Source organism: Strongylocentrotus purpuratus, unplaced genomic scaffold (assembly GCF_000002235.5).
Source record: "Strongylocentrotus purpuratus isolate Spur 01 unplaced genomic scaffold, Spur_5.0 spur5_scaffold_13, whole genome shotgun sequence".
Taxonomy (NCBI): domain Eukaryota; kingdom Metazoa; phylum Echinodermata; class Echinoidea; order Camarodonta; family Strongylocentrotidae; genus Strongylocentrotus; species Strongylocentrotus purpuratus.
The window spans coordinates 31838196-31859056 of record NW_022145598.1 but is presented as its reverse complement, the minus strand read 5'-3'; the positions used below and the strand labels follow the sequence as shown (position 1 = coordinate 31859056).

Genomic DNA, 20861 nt, shown 5'->3' with positions numbered 1-20861 from the left:
AATGACGATGCAGAGCATTGTCGACGAGCCGCGTAGCGGCGACTCGAGGCGGCTTTTTTTTGCTATTTTGAACCCCTGTAAGTGATGTTTTCCTGGCATCTACTAACACAATGGTTACCATAAAAAGTAGTGCATGATAACGTCTTTTTTAATAAAGTAACAGTTTAATACACAGTTATATCCAGAGTCATCATGTGTTTGGTTTTAAGTTTATACAAGATTATTTGTGTTTGACCCAATGACGAAGCGCGTAGCGGCGAGATGATTTTGGGGGGCTATTTTGAACCCCCGTATACGTGATGTTTTCCTGGCATCTACTAAACACAATGGACATCACATTTTCACTTGGCAGCCCAAGGGGAGGGGGGGGGTTAAACGCCCTAACCCCCCTCCCCCCCCCCCCCCTCGTAGATCCGCCACTGGCTATACATTTCAGTCTCAATACAATACAAAGGCAAGACAAATGCACCATGCATCCCTTTCTCTTCCATCAGTACAATATAGAGTGGTATGATAAATTAATGTAAATCAAGATGTTGGCAAAAGAGACCATAAAATAGCATTCAAACAACGATGTGTATATTATAAACTCATGCAAACTACATGGTATAACAATTAAGGCACTAAACTTACCGTTGATGTTTACTACCTCGGCAATTACCGACAAATTTGTTGGATCAGAACCTTCTAAAGTAGCATTCATGTTGACCACTTCGGACGATGACAAGAAGTAGTCACCATCATTGGCAAAGCTATTGGCAGCAAAAATGTACGTGTTGCCGCTCTCATCGTCATCTGTTGCTACGATAATGTTGGAGACATCGTGTTTGGGTACGGTCAAGAGCACACGTAACCCTGGAGGAGCCTCCATTATCCAAGTATAACTTTGATCGGTAGGAGCTAGCGAGCAGTCTATTTTTGTCCTCACTCCACTAGTAAGATTGACCACTGCACATGCAAAGATAAAGGGACTTCATACTTTTAGCGTAACTAGTTATTTTAGTCACAATTTGAAAGTAATATTTAAACCACTGACCACATGTAACGACCCAAACCTAGAAGGGTCGGTCAAAACTTCTTTTTTTTATACTACAAATATCCAAAATGTCTATTGTACTGGGTATTAGCCTAGACAAGCCCCTGGCCTTTTGCTGGTACCCCCTATATTCTTTATTTCTAATTTTACTTCTTCTTCTGCTTCTTCTTTAACTTGTTTCTTCTTCTACTTCTCCTTTTTCCTTTTCTTCTTTTCATTCCCGTCTCTCTCTCTCTCTTTTTGCAATGATTTGCATTACCATGTAATATGTTTATGTGTCATTTGGGCGAGCATATATCACAAACCTCGTGCTTCTATGGATGTATATGCATGGATATAAACATTTATTTCAAGTCCATTTGATTCATGTCACCTGTGTCAATATAGTCTCCAGAGCAACATGGGTTGAGTGACCAATGCAAAGTGATATCGGAATCATCGTCTGGGCACTTGAAGACAGTATACATGTACATGTAGTTCGCATGCACTATATCTTTGATATCATATATGGTGATGTTACATTTGTGCATCGGCTGTTTATCTAGGAAAAAAAATAAAAAGTTAAAATAAAACATAATACGTGTATGAATACGGTACTACTAATAGCCACAAGTCTACTTCCCCTTCTAATACTATAACTACTGTTGTTTATTATACTATTATACTACCGCATGATAATTAAAAAGTCCACTTCCATAATATGACGACGAGTGAGTACTACTGCTAACACAACAAAACGTCAAGAAAAACAAGAATTATTGCTACTACTACTACCAACAACACCACCGCCCACCATCACCACTTTCTACTACTATTACTACTAATATCACTTCTACTACTACTACTACTGCAACTACTACTACTTCTACTACAACCATCAATACTATACTACTACTACTACTACTAATTCTACTACTACTACTACTACTACTACTACTACCACCACTACTCTTCTACTATTTCTACTTCTAACACCACCACTACTACTATTTCTAATACCATCACTTCTACTACTACCACTACCACTACTACTACTACTAATACTACTACTAATACTACTACTAATACTACTACTACTACTACTACCACTACTACTCTACTACTATTTCTACTTCTAACACCACCACTACTACTATTTCTAATACCATCCCTTCCAAGGGTGTCGATTTGTATCCGTGGTTGGGGGGATGATAGTTGCCAAAATATTTTCGGCAATGGATCAAAGCAACCAAGAGGTAGAAGCGTGTGGCAGGTTGCACCCCTCCCCAAGTGCGTAGCCAGGATTTAATTTTAGGGGGTGGTAGTAAGCAACCGAAGCGCGCTCCCTAGGGGGTTGGTGCAGGGAGGGGGGAGTTCACCTCCTCCGCGAAGCGCGGAAGCTTTGACGTTTCATTAAATTATTAGAGAAAGAAGACGATTTGTTGGACCGTTCTCGACTCTTAATCTTTGTTCGAATCAAGTTCCCCTTCCTCCGCGCGTAGCGCGGAAGCTCTGACGTTTCAATCGATTAATAAAGAAAGAAGACGATTCGATGTGCCATTCTCTACTCTTAATCTTTGTCTGAATGCAGTTTCCCCCTCTCGCGCGAAGCGCGGAAGCTCTGACATTTCATTAAATTATTAGAGAAAGAAGACGATTCGTTGTATCGTGTCCTTGTCTGATTGCAATTCGCCCCCGCCCTATCGCGCGAAGCGCGGAAGCTTTGACGTTTCAATGAATTATAAGTCTTAATCCTTTTCTGTATTCATTTTCGCCCATCCAGCGCCAAGCGCGGAAGCTTTACCGTTTCATTAAATTATTAGAGAAGGAAGACGATTTGTTGTATCGTGTCCTTGTCTGAATTCAGTTTTTTCTCCTCCCGCGCGAAAGCTTTGAAGTTACATTTGATTATAACTCTTAATCCTAGTCTGAATTCAATTGACCCCCTCCCGCGCAAAGCGGGGAATCTTTGCCGTTTCATTAAATTATTAGAAAGAGAAGATGATACGTTGTATCGTGTACTTTGACGTTTCATTTAATTATAACTCTTAATCCTAGTCTGAATTCAGTTGACCCCCTCCCGCGCAAAGCGCGGAATCTTTGCCGTTTCACTAAATTCTTAGAGAAAGAAGACGATTCGTTGTACTGTTCTCTATATTAATCCTTGTTTAAATTCAGTTTCCTCACATGATGTATGTATGGAACGTTCGTTCGCAAATATTTGCATGCACAGCCCAAGACAGTGGTGGGTAGGATTTCCCGGCAGTGCTTGTCGCAATAGCTTCTGGAAAGGAATTGTATACTACTGTTAGTGTTAACGGCCACTAATTTGGCCCATTAGTGACTATACAAAATATATGCTCTTCCTGGCTATTTGGGAATGTGACAGTTTGCAACAGAAATGAAGAAACGCGAATTTTGTTGAAAATCATGTGATATCACAAACATTTATTAATCACTTGTATGAAATTGAGAATAATTCATGGATTGATTTTATTGGAGGGTTGAACCAACCAGTACGCCAGTGGCATAGACCTACATCAGCTTTTCAATAAAACAAAAATAAGTTGTGACATAATAATCTTTCTCCAAAAATGAAAAAGGTTTTAGGAAATATCAGGAAATAAAATAAAAATAAAGATACAATGACGTGAATTTTAAAAAGGGTGAACGGAAACAACATAACAACTAGTGAACTATCTTATAAGTCATACTAATGTCCGAAAATCTTTCTCCTTGTCTCTGTTCTCATCACGAATTCGTCACAGAGTTCATCTATGTTTACATTGTCCAGGATGGTCTGATGTTGCAGATTGCTACTTTTGCGCTTCGCGCTTAACATTTAGCTCGTTGCTTTTTGGCGCACTGCATTTCTATGCTGCTGTCAATTTAACAAAGTGAATTAATTCATCGATTCCTAATGAAGCCGTATGATCGAGAATTCAATTTATTCTTGTCCCATATACAGTTGTCTCATTTACTTCGTATATGTATGTATTATGAAAATGAGATAGCAAAATGTGTATATTGATGGTCATCTTGCGAGTAATAACCATTAACTACTCTCATCAGGCTCTCATCATTAATTTTTCTCTTATTTTTTTTTATTTTTTAGGGTGAATTATTGGGGTGGATGATTGTACAGGCCACCCCCCCCCCCCACCTGAAATATTGGGGGGATATATCCCCCCCCATCCCCCCGGGATCGACACCCATGATCACTTCTACTACTACCACTACCACTACTACTACTAATACTACTACTAATACTACTACTACTACTACTACTACTACTACTACTACTACCACTACTACAACTACTAAAACTACCGTTACTACTACTACTACTACTACTACTACTACTACTACTACTACTACTACTACTACTACTACTACTACCACCACCACTGTCCCACTACTACCAACTACTACTTTACTGCTACTACTACTACTACTACTACTACTGCTGCTGCTGCTACTACTACTACTACTACTACTACTACTACTACTACTACTACTAATCAAACCACCACTTTTACTACTACTATTTCTACTACCACCACCACTACTACTAGACTTCTACTATATTACTACTACTATATTACTATACTACCACTACAACCACCACTACTAATACTACTACTACTTCTAGAGTTAGACATAATTTCTTCCAACTGACTGCATTCATATTCTAGCTTACCGCATATTTCTTTTGATGAACTTTCGGCTGATCGGGTAGTGCTTGTTCGGCCAGAGACTGGCAACAGCAGAAATATATGTAGGATCGACCAAACTTCTCTTTCGCCCCAAAGTTTAGCCATGGTGTTAACACACGCTACACTTTACTCGTAACTCAGACTAATAAAAACAGTTCAGACATGCTAGATGTTTCAAAAAACATTCCAAAAATCATAGGTGATATGGGATGGCTGTGCAAGAAGTCTAGTCTTACCCTCCCAAATACTGCAACACAATCATTATGAGAAAAACAAATTCAGAACAGGCATAAATTCCTAGTTGACGGACGGATCACTGGCTTTGCAAAATAGAAAGAGGAAGCAGGCACTGAAAATATCGTTTCTTTCATGATGCGCATTCGGATCGGTACACGATTCTTGACGTCATTATATATTGTTCCCTCAGAGCAACACTTTTTGTTCTGAAAAAAGGAAGAAAAATGGTGAACAAATAATATGCGTCGATTCAAAAGAGCTACTGTACTCTCCAAACACCGCAATCGATCAATTATGAGAAAATATATTTTATACATGTATTTCCCTCTAGGGTAACAAACGATCTTATAGCATTCGTGTGTTATGGGGTAAGCACGTTACTTCAAATTGTTATACTCTGAATGCATACATGAACAGTAATCGTTCGAGAGAATGCTTACATGAACAGTAGTCGTTCGAGAGAATGCTTACATGAACAGTAGTCGTTCGAGAGAATGCTTACATGAACGGTAGTCGTTCGAGAAAATGAATTTAAGCTTCTATATTTAAAATGAGGAAGAATAAAGGTTAATCAATGCTTTAAATCCAACGAATTTTCGACGATTTCTTTTTTCTTTGGAATCATCCACTTGATAGACATGATGTACGTCGAAAATTCGTGACCCAATTAAAACTTTCAATCAAAGATGAAACTTTTCTTCTCATTTTTGCGTCATCTTATGCAAACAGGTGGGTTTTTATTGGATATATATTTTTGTTTTCGTTTCGAACCGCGCCTGTACACAAATTTACTAAATATGTAATTTTAAAGATAACCGTCATTGTCATGTGAAACTTGATGGTACGACCCGGAACGTATTCAATATTTGCACATGATGAATGGTTAGGTTGTGCGTCATTAGACTAGTACCGTAGTGGAGAATTATTATGATCAGCGCAAACGAGGTTTGCAATAATCGTGTTATGCCCATATAGAACGAGTTCAAACTAGGGATGATATGTTGACGAGAATCAGACAATAGAGACATTGTAATGTGGTCATGGTGGTTGGCTAAGGGAATTCGTGTAGAGAAGAGTCATGAATACTTGAGGTTGCATCTGATGTTTTAATGTGGTTAGCGGAAACAGAATTATTAATTATAGGAGCATTACAAACTATAGTAATCATAATGCTAAATATATCTCATTGCGGATGTAGTATCGAAAATAATATCGCTAGTGAAATTCGTTTGTCTCGCAATGTATGGTCAACAAGGGATCTAAAAGATCACGACGTTTCGTGCGCCGCTGTAACACCTCGTCAGGTGGTAAAATATACTGTAAGCAAGCGTGTTTTTACTCTATCATAATAATGGGATTGAGGTAAAAATGAGTGTATGTACGCTAGATTAAGGAGGCCCTTGATAAATGGTACCACTGACGTCATTCAGCCCTAAAATGTCCCTCATTTTTTCCCGATTTGGACTGTTTACCCCTCTACATGCTACACTGCAGAAAACGTTAAACAAACACAAGTATTACCACTAAAAGGAAAGCAGTTTGGGAGAATATCATTTTTAATGGCCAACATGCATGATAAGCATAGTACATTTCTTCTATTTTCTGAAAATATTTTACAATCAGAAGGACTGGTGAATATAATAACAAAAACAATGATTGTTTCTTATACTTTGTACACCAGGTCAGGCATGACGCTCATAAATGGACTTATTCCGTAATCTAAGTAATGAATGATCTAGTTTGTTGTATTGTCGGAGAGCGAGAGTAACATGGGAAGAGCCGCTCAGGTTGTTCTCATCTGTAATGTTGGGGGAGGCACAATGTCAAGAAAATTCAAATAGCATTACACGAATATTAAAGCGGACATTATACATTCCAGAATTACTTTGTGATAATAAACTTCCTCCCTCAATTCAATCAGCCAAATCAATTCAAATATTTAAGCGCGGTTGCCAATTGGCAAAGCATTTATTAGAGTAGAATCTCCGTTCTTATTTCCCTCTACCGGTATAATTAATTTTCTTATGTTATAATTGTTTGTACTCTATATTATGTCAAATATGTCAATGTTTAGTTTTGATGAATGTTATATATGTATATATTCCTTATATTTTTGTATACCACAAACGTGTTATGTCGTTTTAGAGGGCGTACTTGGAAAGCAGTTTTGTTTAACCGAATATACCTACCCTCTATTTTAAATAAAACTTGAATAAATAAATAAATAAATAATTGCTGACCTCTTTTGACGCTCGCTATATGAGACTGGGTTATTAGAAAATGTATTCACTTCACTTCACCATGGCAGCTTTTTGCCTTGATCGTCGTTGAATTTGCAAAATGTTCCCATACAAGTTACATACTGAAATATTCGTAATGTTGAAAGTTGAATGTGGTAATTTGTCGGACGGTGCTTTTTGTAGTTAGCCGTAAATAGATGTGAATAAATATGAATGGAATAAAACTTGATAACGCGTAAATAAACTTCTTTACATTTATTTACATTTAATATATATGCGTTAGTAAAATTAATACAGAATACTCATGATAATTTGATACACCTTATTATTCCATTTATCAAAATATGCACAAGATTAATGTGAAACAAACAAAATAATACAGATCGCTGTGCGGCTGGCAAAGTGGCATTAGCACGAGCGAATGTGTAATAGCAGATTTCTGGTCACTCGCTTGTCACGTTTTGATTGCCCTATAAATTTTTTACATTTTTTTTAATAAAGTGACAGAAATGTCTCTCTTTATTGACTATTAAAGAACGGAAATGAATGGTAAATAGCGACACTATCTGCACTACGCAATAAGGTGCGTCCGCGTTTCAGCAGAGAGGCGTAAAGCGCTTCCATGCTGTCTTCTGCCAGCCGCGGACTTTGAGATGTTGGTGATATGTGTCACACCTGGGACCCGTTTCACAAAACTTGTCATCAATGACAAATGACATTTTTTGTTTATATAAGCTACTGAAATCCTTGCTTCGGATTGGTTATCAGCAGATTTATCACTGATTTTTGTCATTTGTCATTGAAAAAAGACTTTGTGAAACGGGTCCCTGGGCCCCGTTGTATAAATAGTTGCGATTGATCCGAACCAATCTGAAGTCCTTCAATCAATCGCAAGGTTCCCAGAATAATACTAACAATCATTGAGACTTTTAATGTAGATTGAGTTTCTCATACTGATTGCTCTCGTTCGGGCTTATAGTCGGATCGGGCAGGGGATTGGTTTTTAGATCTCTTTCGAGATGCGAGTAGTCCAAGATTTTATCGCCAGAATTCTCCGGTTGAGCTTCAGGGTTTGCCAAGGTCTGGTAGGTGTTGCCTGAATTGGGGGTCAGATAGTCATTCTCGTCAACATGAACTGCATCTTTGGTCGCGTTCCTCTGGGCCCCCGCCAACGATGCGCGCTGGAGACAATCGTATGATTCCTCATCAGTTTTGGAGATTGGATCGTTATATTCTGATGTTATCTTTGATTTACCATCTGAAAATTCATCATTAATGCATTTCTTCGGAATGGATGACTCATGCAGAGAGCCATTGTCACCTGGAGACGACTGTCCAGTTTTCGTAAGTGGAGTGTAGCTTCCATCGTCAGTCGTGTGTAAATGTTGGTATGCATTGTCGCCCGCTTCGGCATGGTCCCCAGCTTTCTTCTGAAGCATTGGTAGCACATGATCCGTGTCCAACGATGTCTTCTTAGACCCGTTAATTAATGTTCCGTTCAGGATATGTCGACTGCCGCCTTCCTGAAGCCTTTCATCTGGGACCGCTGTACCTGGCTTCACCTCGTCAGAGTCTGGTAGGTTATATTCATGATAGTCGCCCTTCTCCTGTCCATCGAACGGAACACTGTAGTCTTCCGACCTTTGCTCAGTCCCATTAATCAACGATCGATTTCGATGAAGATTATTACCATCATCCTGAAGCCTTTCAGCTGGGACCGCTCTACCTGGCTTCTCCTGGTCAGAGTCTGGTAGATTGTATTCATGATAGTCACCCCTCATCTTGCCGCCGAACAGAACATTATATTCTTCTTCTCCCACCTCGCTGTAGATCACCAGGTTGTCAGGTTTAGGGGCTCTATCACAAGGTAACTCAGTATACTCGTGCTGATTAACATCGTCAAGTACATCCGAGGGATCAGCTTGTTTTGAAGAGCTCTTTACTGAATGTTTGCACGCTGTATACTCGTGCTGCTCATTATTGTCCTTGTCGAATGCAGAGTTTTTGACGTATGCTTCTGAAGTCTGGGGTTTAAGGTTCTGGTCAACGGATGCCAATCGTCTAAAAGAAACAATTATGAAAAGATTATTTACTTAACATTGTGTGTTTGTGTTTTGACGTTAACATTGTTCTTCGTCAAAGAAAATAATAATGATGGTAATAATGATACCGGTTTCTTATCTAGCGCTTTACCATTAAGTGACCAAAGAGCTTAGTTTTTCATTATTACCCCGGTCGCTGTTCTGCACGATATAGTGTACATGCTCTACTCCCTGGGGAATGTTCCAGATATACGCCTTTTTACGGCGCGCATTTGCCAATCCAAAAAGACTTTTGCATCCTACCGAGATTATATTTTACAAGTAATAAAGATATAAGCGTGAGAAACAAAAGTGATGTTGAAATACTGTGGTCTATAAATGGAAGCACTTTACCTTCTCCTGACGAAACATGTGACTCCTATTATGACAATTATTAGGATGAATATCAGGAGAAGAGCTACCGTGATGGTTAATGTACTGTTCACACCTGCAAGAGAGAGAGAGAGAGAGAGAGAGAGAGAGAATATAGCACTGATAAATGCCGGGCCTAATGTTACTACAATTTCCAGGAAGAGATGATTTTAAACGAATACGAAACTATCGATGTATTAATAAAGGTTACGAAGCCGTCAAATAAATCTGAAAAGACCTTCGAAATCAATAGCACCAACTGGAATGTGTCGAAGTAGTAATAGTAGTAGTATTAATAGCAGTAGTAGTAGTAATATTAGTAGTAGTAGTAGTAGTAGTAGTAGTAGTAGTAGTAGTAGTAGTAGTAGTAGTAGTAGTAATAGTTCATGTAGTAGCAAAAGTTAATTTTCATGCAAATTGCATACATTGTTTTACTCTTCTTCTGAGGGCCCTGTATTCATAATTATCATTACCCTGGCTTTATTATATCGCCACAACCATGAAAAGGTGGGGGTGTTCCAGAAATTTCCTCCTACCTGTTGATTTTCCATTTCCTTGTGTCGTGGTATTTGTTGTTGTAAGGGATGATGTAAGCAGAGATGTTGGACTGGTGGTCTGTGGTATACTTGGTATAGTAACCGCGGAGACATCGAGATCTATGGCTGTATATAATGGGTAACAAAGACTCATAACTTTACCAAATATAGTTTTTGTTAAGGATCATATTTTTACAATAATTGATAATTGGTCTTTGTTTACTTGGGATCCTGTGATTACTATTCCCCCAGCATTGCTGGATACCCATTTAGTAACCGTGGGTCTAGACGGACAAAATGATAGAAATGCCTTATCCGAGAACATGGATCTGACCCGGGACCTCAAGTATGAGATATAAGTACAGTGCTCCCGCCATATGCACGACTGCTAAAAAAAAAGCAACAACAACAAACAAAACAAACAAACGCATTTTGGTATCTTTTAACCTGACAATGTCAATAAAGTTTTTAAAAATCATTATTGCCGTAATGGATGATTGTTGTTAATGATAAGTAATTTATGTATGAGCAAAATGAGATTTATTCTAATTTCATATTTACCTGTACTATTCTGACTTGTAGTAGCAGAAGGTGCTGTGTGTGGCATTGTGGTTGACGTTACATACATGGGTCTGATCGTAGGGGGCTCTGTTCTGTTGTAGATAAGCAGCTGCACGTCATTAATTTCAAACATTCCAGTTCCTCTCGCTTGAAAGGTTACCTGTATATTTTTTATATCAGGACAAATGAAAGAACAACTAACAAACTACATGTTTACAAAACGATGTACGATTATTTGTAAAACTATTTGTATGCAATCAGCAGATTAAAACATAGGAGCTTGCTTTCTTTGTTTATGGCAATTTTAATTTGCCCCGTAACACTGATTACATATTAACGTCAGGTTGGGTCATGTATTTCCACGAGGATCGCAAATATTTTTTGAAAAAACATTCAGATCATTCCAATAGCCTTGTGCTTGACCGTATTACGTATTCCGTAACTGATTTATAAAGGCACTAACAAATCCTCTGGCATCATGTTCGAATGATAAGCAGTTTTTTCAAAAATAGGATAAAGGAAACGCAAACGAAATCTTTCTCGACTTACCGCCCACGAATCCGAGGAAGTTGAAATAAAACCACAGGATACGTCGACTTCGAGACCATTTTGGTACAAAAATGCCTCATTTCTTGGTAGACATGCCGTTATATAGTTGCCTGTAAATACTGATGTTGTTCTCGTCCTTCCAGTAGTTTGAAAGACCTGAGTGGTCTTGATTGTATAACCGAATTTGAGTAGAATGGCGCCCTCGTTGTTAATGTTGGTCGGCAGAGTACCGCTAAATGCAACACATCCTCCGTCGCTTGGGACGTGACCATTGTAACCTGTAATATGAATTTAAGGACACAATACATTTATTAAGAAAACTTCACTAACACACACATATATATATTTAGCTTTGTTCTTTTATTTTTGTTACCTTGTAATGTTGATAATGCTCGTACTTATCATGACGGTTTTCGTTATTTTATGTGTAACAACAAAAATGCTAGTGATATTGATTAGAATAATGATGATACTAATACAAACGATATAAATAGCAATGACACCACATATAACAATACTAACGATAATAATGATGGCAATACAAACCGTAATATGTCTTGTTTACCCGGAGTAGCCTCATCAGTATTAATACTGTTCTCCTGCAGGCCCTGTCATCATCGTATTACTCCCGTTTTAGGCGAGCTACCGCGATAAGGAGCTCAAACAATTCAGTAATTTCTTCCTACCAGGTACAAACTATACTTGCAATGGGTAGAGAGTTGAAAATGTAGATTAACATCTTGCCAAAAGACATTATAGTGCCCTACTGGTACTCGAACCGCGAACCACATGAATCACGGTCCACCGCCGTATCCACCTGACAAGCTACGACACCTTAGTTTACATTTGTGTATTATATTCTTTTCATACAAAAATATCATATTCATGTTTGGAATACTCACCTTGTTCTCGTTCGCAGATATAGGCATGCTTGTGACCACAGTCATGATCTCTCCACTCGTAGGCATCCTGTTGTCGTATCTGGAAGCATTCTTCTCGTGCTTCCCCCGCTCTGAAATTAGAGTATGTGATGGTAGATCCATCCATCCAGACCCTCTCCCCCTGTGCTGTCCTCTCTATGCCGATCCATTGCTCCTTCGGTAAAGGGACAATCCCGTTCACCATGGACTCCAGGAAGCCCTGCTCCTCGCTACTCTCGATGTAGACTAGATGATACCCCATTGCTTCACAGTTTATCCTTGCCGTGGCTAGATTCGCATTGGCGGTGCTGAATTGGTAGCAGGATTTGTTGAAACTGTGCATGCCATCTTCGCATTCTGTCGTGAAAGGAAATTGGGGAAAAGAGAAAAGATTGATATGAAGTATATCAATGAAGGAACTGTGACCTTTAGGTGTCATTAGGGTTCTAGGACCATGGCGTAAATCCTTACGTAATACCTATTGTTCAGGGGGATGAATGAATAGATCACCCCCCCCCCTGAACAATAGGTACCAATGACAGATTTACGCCCATGTCTAGGACACCTACCCCCTGGACATCCACCCCCGGATAAACACCCCCAATCAACTACCCCCTAGGACAACTACGCCTTAGGGCAACCTCCGTCTAGAACGACTACCCCTGGGACAACTACCCCCGGAAAACTACTCCCCCAGTAGTCGTCCTAGAGGTTGGTTGCCCTAGAGGGTAGTCCTAGGGGGTAGTTGAATGGAGGTGGGTATCCGGGGGTCGATGTCCAGGGGGTAGGTGTCCGGATACGGTCATAATGAGTCATTGTTATTCCCACGTTATAAATACGTACTTGTCTTTCTTTAAGACTGACTATCGCAAACTCGATTAAAAGAGACAAAGATTTTAAGAATAACTGTGTTAAAGATACAATATTAATTGACCGATTTCTTGATGATTGCCTCTCGTTCATGAAAACTGTGTTGAATATTGAAATATGAAACTAGGAATCTTACAATGAGTTACCGCAAAATCGATGACTTTTTTTTCTTTCTTCTCCTTCTTTAGAAATAAAATGATGTTAGGGCTTCTTGATTAACACACTTCGACCTTCATCAATCAATAACATGACAATACCTCATATATAATCCAAAGACTTTGAGCATGAACCTATTACTACTTCGTATGCTTTAAGACTTGATTCTCCATAATCGAGTCACTGAGCATGAAATGCGATAACTTATGACTTTTTTAAAATTAAAAGGGGGATGAAAAGTAGTTAATTAATTTCCGTTCCTTTTCAGATAACTTTCACCCATATTGTGCCCCCTCCTCGGTTAGAGAATACTGTATTCGCCACAGATGTTTCATTAATAGTAGACCTTACCAGCGCGAGTATACCATTGATTGTCCCCAGTAGTAGGAGGTGACACTGTGCACTGCTGGGGAGGAGTAGTCGCCACGATGGTATCTGACAAGAGATACAAACAAATCATTTACAGCCACAGGCATCATCAAATGCAAGTACTTTAATACCTGAATTAATTAATTGCCATAGGCTTAATACAGGGGCCACCCAGTTTCAGCAGGCAATGGGTTAATCACACCTCTTGAGTTTTGTTTTATAGTCCAACATTTAGTAGGTCGGGTGATCAAAATACATGGAAATGCATATCTACCTACGTTTTCGTGACGTACATTAAAGTTAGGCCTTTGTTTTGTGTGTTTGCTTTTCTAATCTTATTTTGTCCATTTATGTACATGCAGGTAATGTGGGTGGGTGTTCGAAAGAAAAGTTGACTTATTCATTTAGTATTTTAAGGAGAAAAAACTTAATTTAGGGCTAATGCATGATAACATGTGCCTATATTATTGTATTCGCATATGTTGCTGATACTTCCTTCGTATGCATCCACATTTGGTTAAGTGATTTGCTGTAATGACTTCAAATGTTTAATTTTAAATTTTGAACTACGTTCTAAGAATTTATTCGATAAAGGATGAAACTTACCGATGATGTCGAAAGCCTGAGAAATGATGACAACATTTTGACCCTGACCAGAATTTGTGAAGGTACCGTGAAGATAGACAACATTAGATGACGACAAGAAGTAATCATCATCCGTGACGAAGCTATTAACATTGAAGATGTACACATCGTCACCATCCTCTGCGTCAGTTACTGTGATTACGTTACGAGCATCACCATTAGAAACCGCCATAAGGACTTGGGAGTCAGGGGGTCCGTGTATTTCCAACTTGTGTACGTAGGGATTGGTCGGGTTGGTAGAAGTCTTCAAGCAGTCAATCTCTGTTCTAGCGCCTCTAGTGAGATTGATCACTGTAAACACATAGAGGACACATTTAAACTGTTACCTAGCTTTGCCAACAACTCTGCTTATAACACTTATTACACAAGAAATCGAATATTCATAAGGTCTACTCAGAACCTAGAATTAATGATCATATCCACCTCCTTTCCCCCATGGAAGACTCTTTCTCCCTTTACAATTTCCACCCAATTTCAACTACACTCACATATTCGTTGCATTACTCTAAGTGACGCGATTTTAATGATATCACTGTGTACGACGGACGCACTGTATTATAATTTCCCAGTATTATTCAACTAATGCTAAATATATTACTCATTGCGGATGTAGTATAGAAAATAGCCAACTACTTTGGTCCCTCCTGGCCTTTAATTTCTGCTGAATACTGTTGCTATTTATTGTTAACCATGTTAATATATTAACGCTTCGCCACATTGTTTATTTCTTCCCTTTATTTCGTTTCCTTCTATCTTTCTTCTTCTATAGTCCCCCCCCCCCTATCTCTCCCCCTCTGGCACTAGTTCCCTCCTCATTTCTAACTGTCCCATGCACATCTTACACCTCTCTATGAATGTATTTCCTTTACATTACCTCCATCGATGAGATTGTCGGAGGCACAGCAGTTGGGAGTACAGTGCAGAGAAGTTAGTCCATTAGTTATGCAGGCCCATACGGTATCTTTCTTCTTCTATAGTCCCCCCCCCCCTATCTCTCCCCCTCTGGCACTAGTTCCCTCCTCATTTCTAACTGTCCCATGCACATCTTACACCTCTCTATGAATGTATTTCCTTTACATTACCTCCATCGATGAGATTGTCGGAGGCACAGCAGTTGGGAGTACAGTGCAGAGAAGTTAGTCCATTAGTTATGCAGGCCCATACGGTATCTTTCTTCTTCTATAGTCCCCCCCCCCTATCTCTCCCCCTCTGGCACTAGTTCCCTCCTCATTTCTAACTGTCCCACATCTTACACCTCTCTATGAATGTATTTCCTTTACATTACCTCCATCGATGAGATTGTCGGAGGCACAGCAGTTGGGAGTGCAGTGCAGAGAAGTTAGTCCATTAGTTATGCAGGCCCATACGGTATGATTGGAAAGTACTACATCCTCGTATTGAGTGGTGACACGACACATGTGCGTTGGCTGTGTAGCTAAGGATTTAATGTTATAGTAATAATGATTAATACTATTATCATCATCATTAAGTGTGTGTGGCGTCACCTGTGTCAGGGAGGGGGAAAGCAAACTGACTCACTGTGACCCTCGGCCCTCGGGTCTCTCTTCCCAATATAACTAGGGTTGGGGATTAATTGGGGATGAGCAGGGAACCACTGTTCTTCAACGAATAGTGCAGTACGTTCTTAAAGTGCAAAGGTGATGCCTCTCTTTTACACGAGGGCTCCGTTTAACTTCCTGTCGGAGGGACGTAGTGTTTTCCACTGTAACATAGACTGCGTCTATGACACAGGGGAATTGCATGTTAACACATAACGCAGGCTTCTGTCATCTACCTGGGTTCGATTCGAACCAACATTGCCAATATCGACAAGAGCTACTTAAATAACAATAATGATAATAATAATCATTATAATAATAATTATCTTAAAAATGATGACGATCATAAAAGAACATGAATACTGATGAAATGATTTATTGTAACATAAATAGATGAGTATATGAAAAAGAAGGAAAAAAAAATCAGAAAATAAATCTCCTACAGCACTCGTGTCTGTCAGACTTGCCAGACTCTACGCTTCTGACACTCCACAGTTGACTGTGGGTGGTTATCTGGGGGTGGATGTCCAGGGGGTTGGTGGAACCAGAAATGACTACTGCATGTGGTTAAGAATATCTCTATTTTGACGTAATAGTGACCTATGAGTTAGCTATATGCGTGCAAGGCAGACCGGAATACTTTGATTATTACAGCCTGAAAACGGATATCTATCTTGAGATAAACTAACAAACAACTCTCTGCCGGTAGCTCGTGTTAGATAAACGTGAAACGATATAACAGTTTAAACAAAATATATGTTGTTTTTTATCGAACCGAAGTATCATATTCTAGAGTATACAGTAGTCATATCCTATAGCCATGGTAACTTGATTCTTTTCTAATACACTATGCTACTGCTGCTTCTAAAAATAACGATGATGATGACGATGAGAGTAGCTAGTAGTAGTAGTAGTAGTAGTAGTAGTAGTAGTAGTAGTAGTAGAGTTGTGTAGTAGTAGTAGTAGCTACAATAATAATGATAATAATGACAATGATACATAATGAATAATATTAATATGTTTGTTGTGTAAAACATGATGATGTAATAATGGCTTTGCAAAGTTTGATTTTTCTTTCCTTGGCATTTGATCCTTTTCAGCATCTAGATTTTGCCTGTCATTTTTACCACCACTACTACTACAGATATTGAATATTGCCACTTTTACTACTAGAACTAATATTAGTAATATCAACTCAGTTACTTTTCTTACTACGCTTGCATAATTTAATATTTTTTTAAAAAAACTATAACTTATCAACAAAAAGATTTCAAGAAGTTTAGCTATATATGAATATATATATATATATAATCCTGCTTAATAAAAAACACCTTTTAACTACTTTTAGACAGTTCTTATAATTAATTAGGGCTAATATAAACTTAGATGTTAAACATGTGTCATGCACGTTATCTACACTGTTGGTCATAATGGTGGAATATTTATTTTTACCCCAGTTTAGGGAAGGATTTAAAAAAAATATTTATTTCTAATAGATCTAGATAATGGCATACATTCTCAGATTTTATTGAATATGAATTTGCGAGTGTTTGTTTTGCGTGACTGCTAAATCATATGTGTGCTACTATGCTAATCAGCTAGGGAACCTACGTCCTTAAATCATAATTGACAGTAATGAGGATTAATGCCTCACAAAAGGGCACTAATATAGCTGATCGACACGATTTTTATCCTGGGGCCTCACAGTAACGTGGCCATTGCTTAGCCCCTGAATCATGACTGTACGCAGTGTTTGCTAGGGTACGCGGCCGCCCCCACAAATGCCCCAAAACGAAGAAAATGCAATAAATTGTCAAAAATTCATTGCATTTTCCCCCGGCCCCCAACAGGAAAAATTCCTCTGTGTGGCCATGCCTTGAACCATAATGCATGGCCCTACAGAGGAATTTTTCCTGTTAGGGGCCAGGAGAAAATGCAATAAATGTTTGACAATTTACTGCATTTTCTTCGTTTTGGGGCATTTGTGGAAGGGGCCGCGTACCCTAGCAAACACTGCGTACAGTCATGATTCAGGGGCTAAGCAATGGCCTCGTTACTGTGAGGCCCCAGGATAAAAATCGTGTCGATCAGCTATATATTAGTGCCCTTTTGTGAGGCATTAATCCTCATTACTGTCAATTATGACTTAAGGACGTAGGTCCCTTAGTTGATTAGCATAGTAGCACACATATGATTAAGCAGTCACGCAAAACAAACACTCGCAAATTAATATTCAATAAAATCTGAGAATGTATGCCATTATCTAGATCTATTAGAAATAAATAATTTTTTCAAATCCTTCCCTAAACTGGGGTTAAAATAAATATTCCACCATTATGACCAACAGTGTATATATTAAATTGGGAAATTATTGCGATTTTTATTGTAAAGGTTTTGCGATTTTTCTCACCACATTCTGATGTCGATGTCGTGCCAGATGCGGTGATGCACGTTCGTCCTCCGATTGGTAATGAAAGAGTTAAGCTTACACAGTATAGCAGCAAATCAACTCTCCTTCTAGGCCAATCCATAATCATTTGGTTGACATACCGGTGTAAACGAGGCATACAGTTATCCTAGTGGTGTTGTAAGATCCGAGCGAAATATAGTTGCGTGAAAGTATGCAAAATATCAATTTCAGATTAACGCTCATATAAACGAGTAAAGCAAGCAAAGCTAAACTAGATTATTTGCTGTATCACATACACAATCATGTTTATATAATGATTAACTTTCAGGCAATCTACCCATCGTCTTCCACCCACCTATCCTTTCTTCTGTTCAGACCATCAAAACCTTATTTCCTCTCAAAGAGAAACCAAACAGGAAAATGATTAAGGGATATCCATGATAATGTGGGTGCATTGAAACCTCTGAGCTCAACTCTACTCGACGTTGCTCTTCATTTGGAAGGAAACGCTCCTTGAATGACAGGCATATCATGTATAGGAGGAAATAAATGAAAGTGTAAAAACCTCTGTTTCAGGAAATTTGTGACTTAGAAAAGGCCGTAATCATTGCCTATCTAAAAGACAAGAAAAAGAATAACAAGTTACATTGCGGAGTGCAAGGAACGTATTAGCTTTAAAAGACAAATTATTTATTGAGAATAGTACCCCCGAATAATAACAATCAATTATTGAATAGCAAAAGGGAAAAACCATAACCACCCCCCCCCCCTCCCTAACATTACTAACTGAGAGAGTCTGGATTTCCGCGTCTGAGAGCAGCAAGAGGTCGATAGGGTGAAAACTTAAATCAATGTCTATTAATAGTATATAAGAATTATTACAATTGTTTTAGATTGATCGCATACTGGATAGCTCTCTCTCTCTCTCTCTCCCCCCCTCTCTCTCTCTCTCTCTCTCTCCCCCCTCTCTCTCTCTCTCTCTCTCTCTCTCCCCCTCTCTCTCTCTCTCTCTCTCTCCCCCCTCTCTCTCTCTCTCTCTCTCTCCCTCCTGTTGCAATGCGTATCAGGACAATAATCCCCTGGCCTATCTACCCATCGTCTTCCGCCTATTCTTTCTACTTTGCAGACCGTTATAATCTTTATTTCCTTATTACATAATAACATACATGACGAAAATCAATCAGATGAAAATGAGTAAGGGATATCCATGATAATGTCTGTGTCTTCACAGTCTTAATGAATTGCAACCATTCCTTTCCCCCAGATGCAGATATAAACACCTATCCAGACACTCGTCGACGCACACAAATACAAACACACCCTCGTCCACACACACATACTTACCCACACAAAAGACGCCCGAATGACGTGGCACATTAACTGTCTGTTACATTGTCTGAGGAGCGGATCCATTCTCTTTCCTTTCCTCTTTCTATTCTCTCTCTCTCTCTCTACCTCTGTCTCTCTGTCTCTCTCTATGTCTCTCCTCTCCTCTTCTCTCTCTCTCTCTCTCTCTCTCTTTATCTCTCTTTCTCTCTATCTCTCTCTCTCGATCGAGACTTTTTTTCCAATGCTGTTGTTCTTCAATTCTTTTCATTAACAATCATGGCTTTCTTTTTCTTCCTCTTATTATTGTTTTCATTTTTAGGAAATAACTACCGCTTCTATTTGTGTAAAAAAAAAAAATGTAGGTTCTTTCTCATTTTGAATGTTATTACTTTCTCAAAATATTTTTAAAAAAAACCTACAAGCATATTATCTGTAACTGTTTGCAATTTAAAATGCATGTTGATAAGGCAAGTCATTCTAAATTGTCATGTTTATTGCACATATATCAACTGTCAAGTATCAATCATAACATCCTGGTTTAATAAACATTATAACAACAAATAGTGAGCTTTTTTCGAAGAATTAAAAATGTTTTGCAAAAAGTAGAGCGGCAGGACTTATCAGCTCATATGTAAATCTAACGGTTTTGTTTACAGTATACCCGCTAAATATGTATATTGCGTCTAGACATTACATATTACTTTGATCCGATCTCGTCTTGTTGATGAATAAGAACGTTGTACTTGATCCACTCCTCCCCCCTTCTTATCTTACATTGCTCGGGAAAATATACAGATAATGCACATGACTTATAGCCCTGTTTTTTAAAAACCTTTCTTGTCAATTATGTATTGACATTATGTTGAGTGGTGTGAAATGAGATGTTGTGTGCCATTGTTTAGATGAAAACCTGAGGAGTATTGCATACACTACAATATATTTCTATGAGACATCATAACAATAATGTAAGAGATTGTGATCACATTGTAATGTTATTCGTTTGACAATTTTCATTTAAATTGCTCAAGGGAACCAATACGCCTAAATTTGTCTCTGCCAAGCCAACGTTCACACGGGTTTACAATTTTCACAGAGGGACGTTAAATCGCTTACACAAAGCGGATCGACGATTTTGAGCGTGCTAGGAATCCACGCAAGCTTGAGGCGGTATGGTAAATATACCCTCGGAAAATCGTAAACTATTATTACTTTATTTCTCTTATCTGAAGCAACTTATGAAGTCGCAACTTATGAAGTCGCAACTTATCAATTTAAATGTTATCATTCGACCCATAT

The 20861-nt window shown here is 38.7% G+C and overlaps 1 protein-coding gene across 1 annotated transcript; it reads right to left on the bottom strand.

Moving 5' to 3' along the window:
- Positions 1–8137: 8137 nt before the first annotated feature.
- Positions 8138–18626, bottom strand: LOC115923280. The gene is made up of 10 exons (XM_030983702.1): positions 18237–18626; positions 15553–15702; positions 14229–14558; positions 13605–13688; positions 12210–12584; positions 11308–11585; positions 10759–10918; positions 10198–10323; positions 9644–9668; positions 8138–9269 (listed from the first exon to the last, which is right to left on the bottom strand). Exons 1-10 carry the CDS (start codon positions 18391–18393, stop codon positions 8138–8140), a joined length of 2817 nt encoding a protein of 938 aa, XP_030839562.1. The 5' UTR covers positions 18394–18626.
- Positions 18627–20861: the final 2235 nt, after the last annotated feature.

Bases quoted from the DNA above. Each gene is read 5' to 3' on its own strand.
- LOC115923280 (XM_030983702.1), bottom strand. From the start codon at position 18,393: ATGCCTCGTTTACACCGGTATGTCAACCAAATGATTATGGATTGGCCT. The intron at 15,703-18,236 runs GTGAGAAAAATC...TTAAATCCTTAG, and splicing joins GACATCGACATCAGAATGTG to CTACACAGCCAACGCACATG. The intron at 9,270-9,643 runs GTAAAGTGCTTC...TGTTTCTTTTAG, and splicing joins ACATGTTTCGTCAGGAGAAG to ACGATTGGCATCCGTTGACC.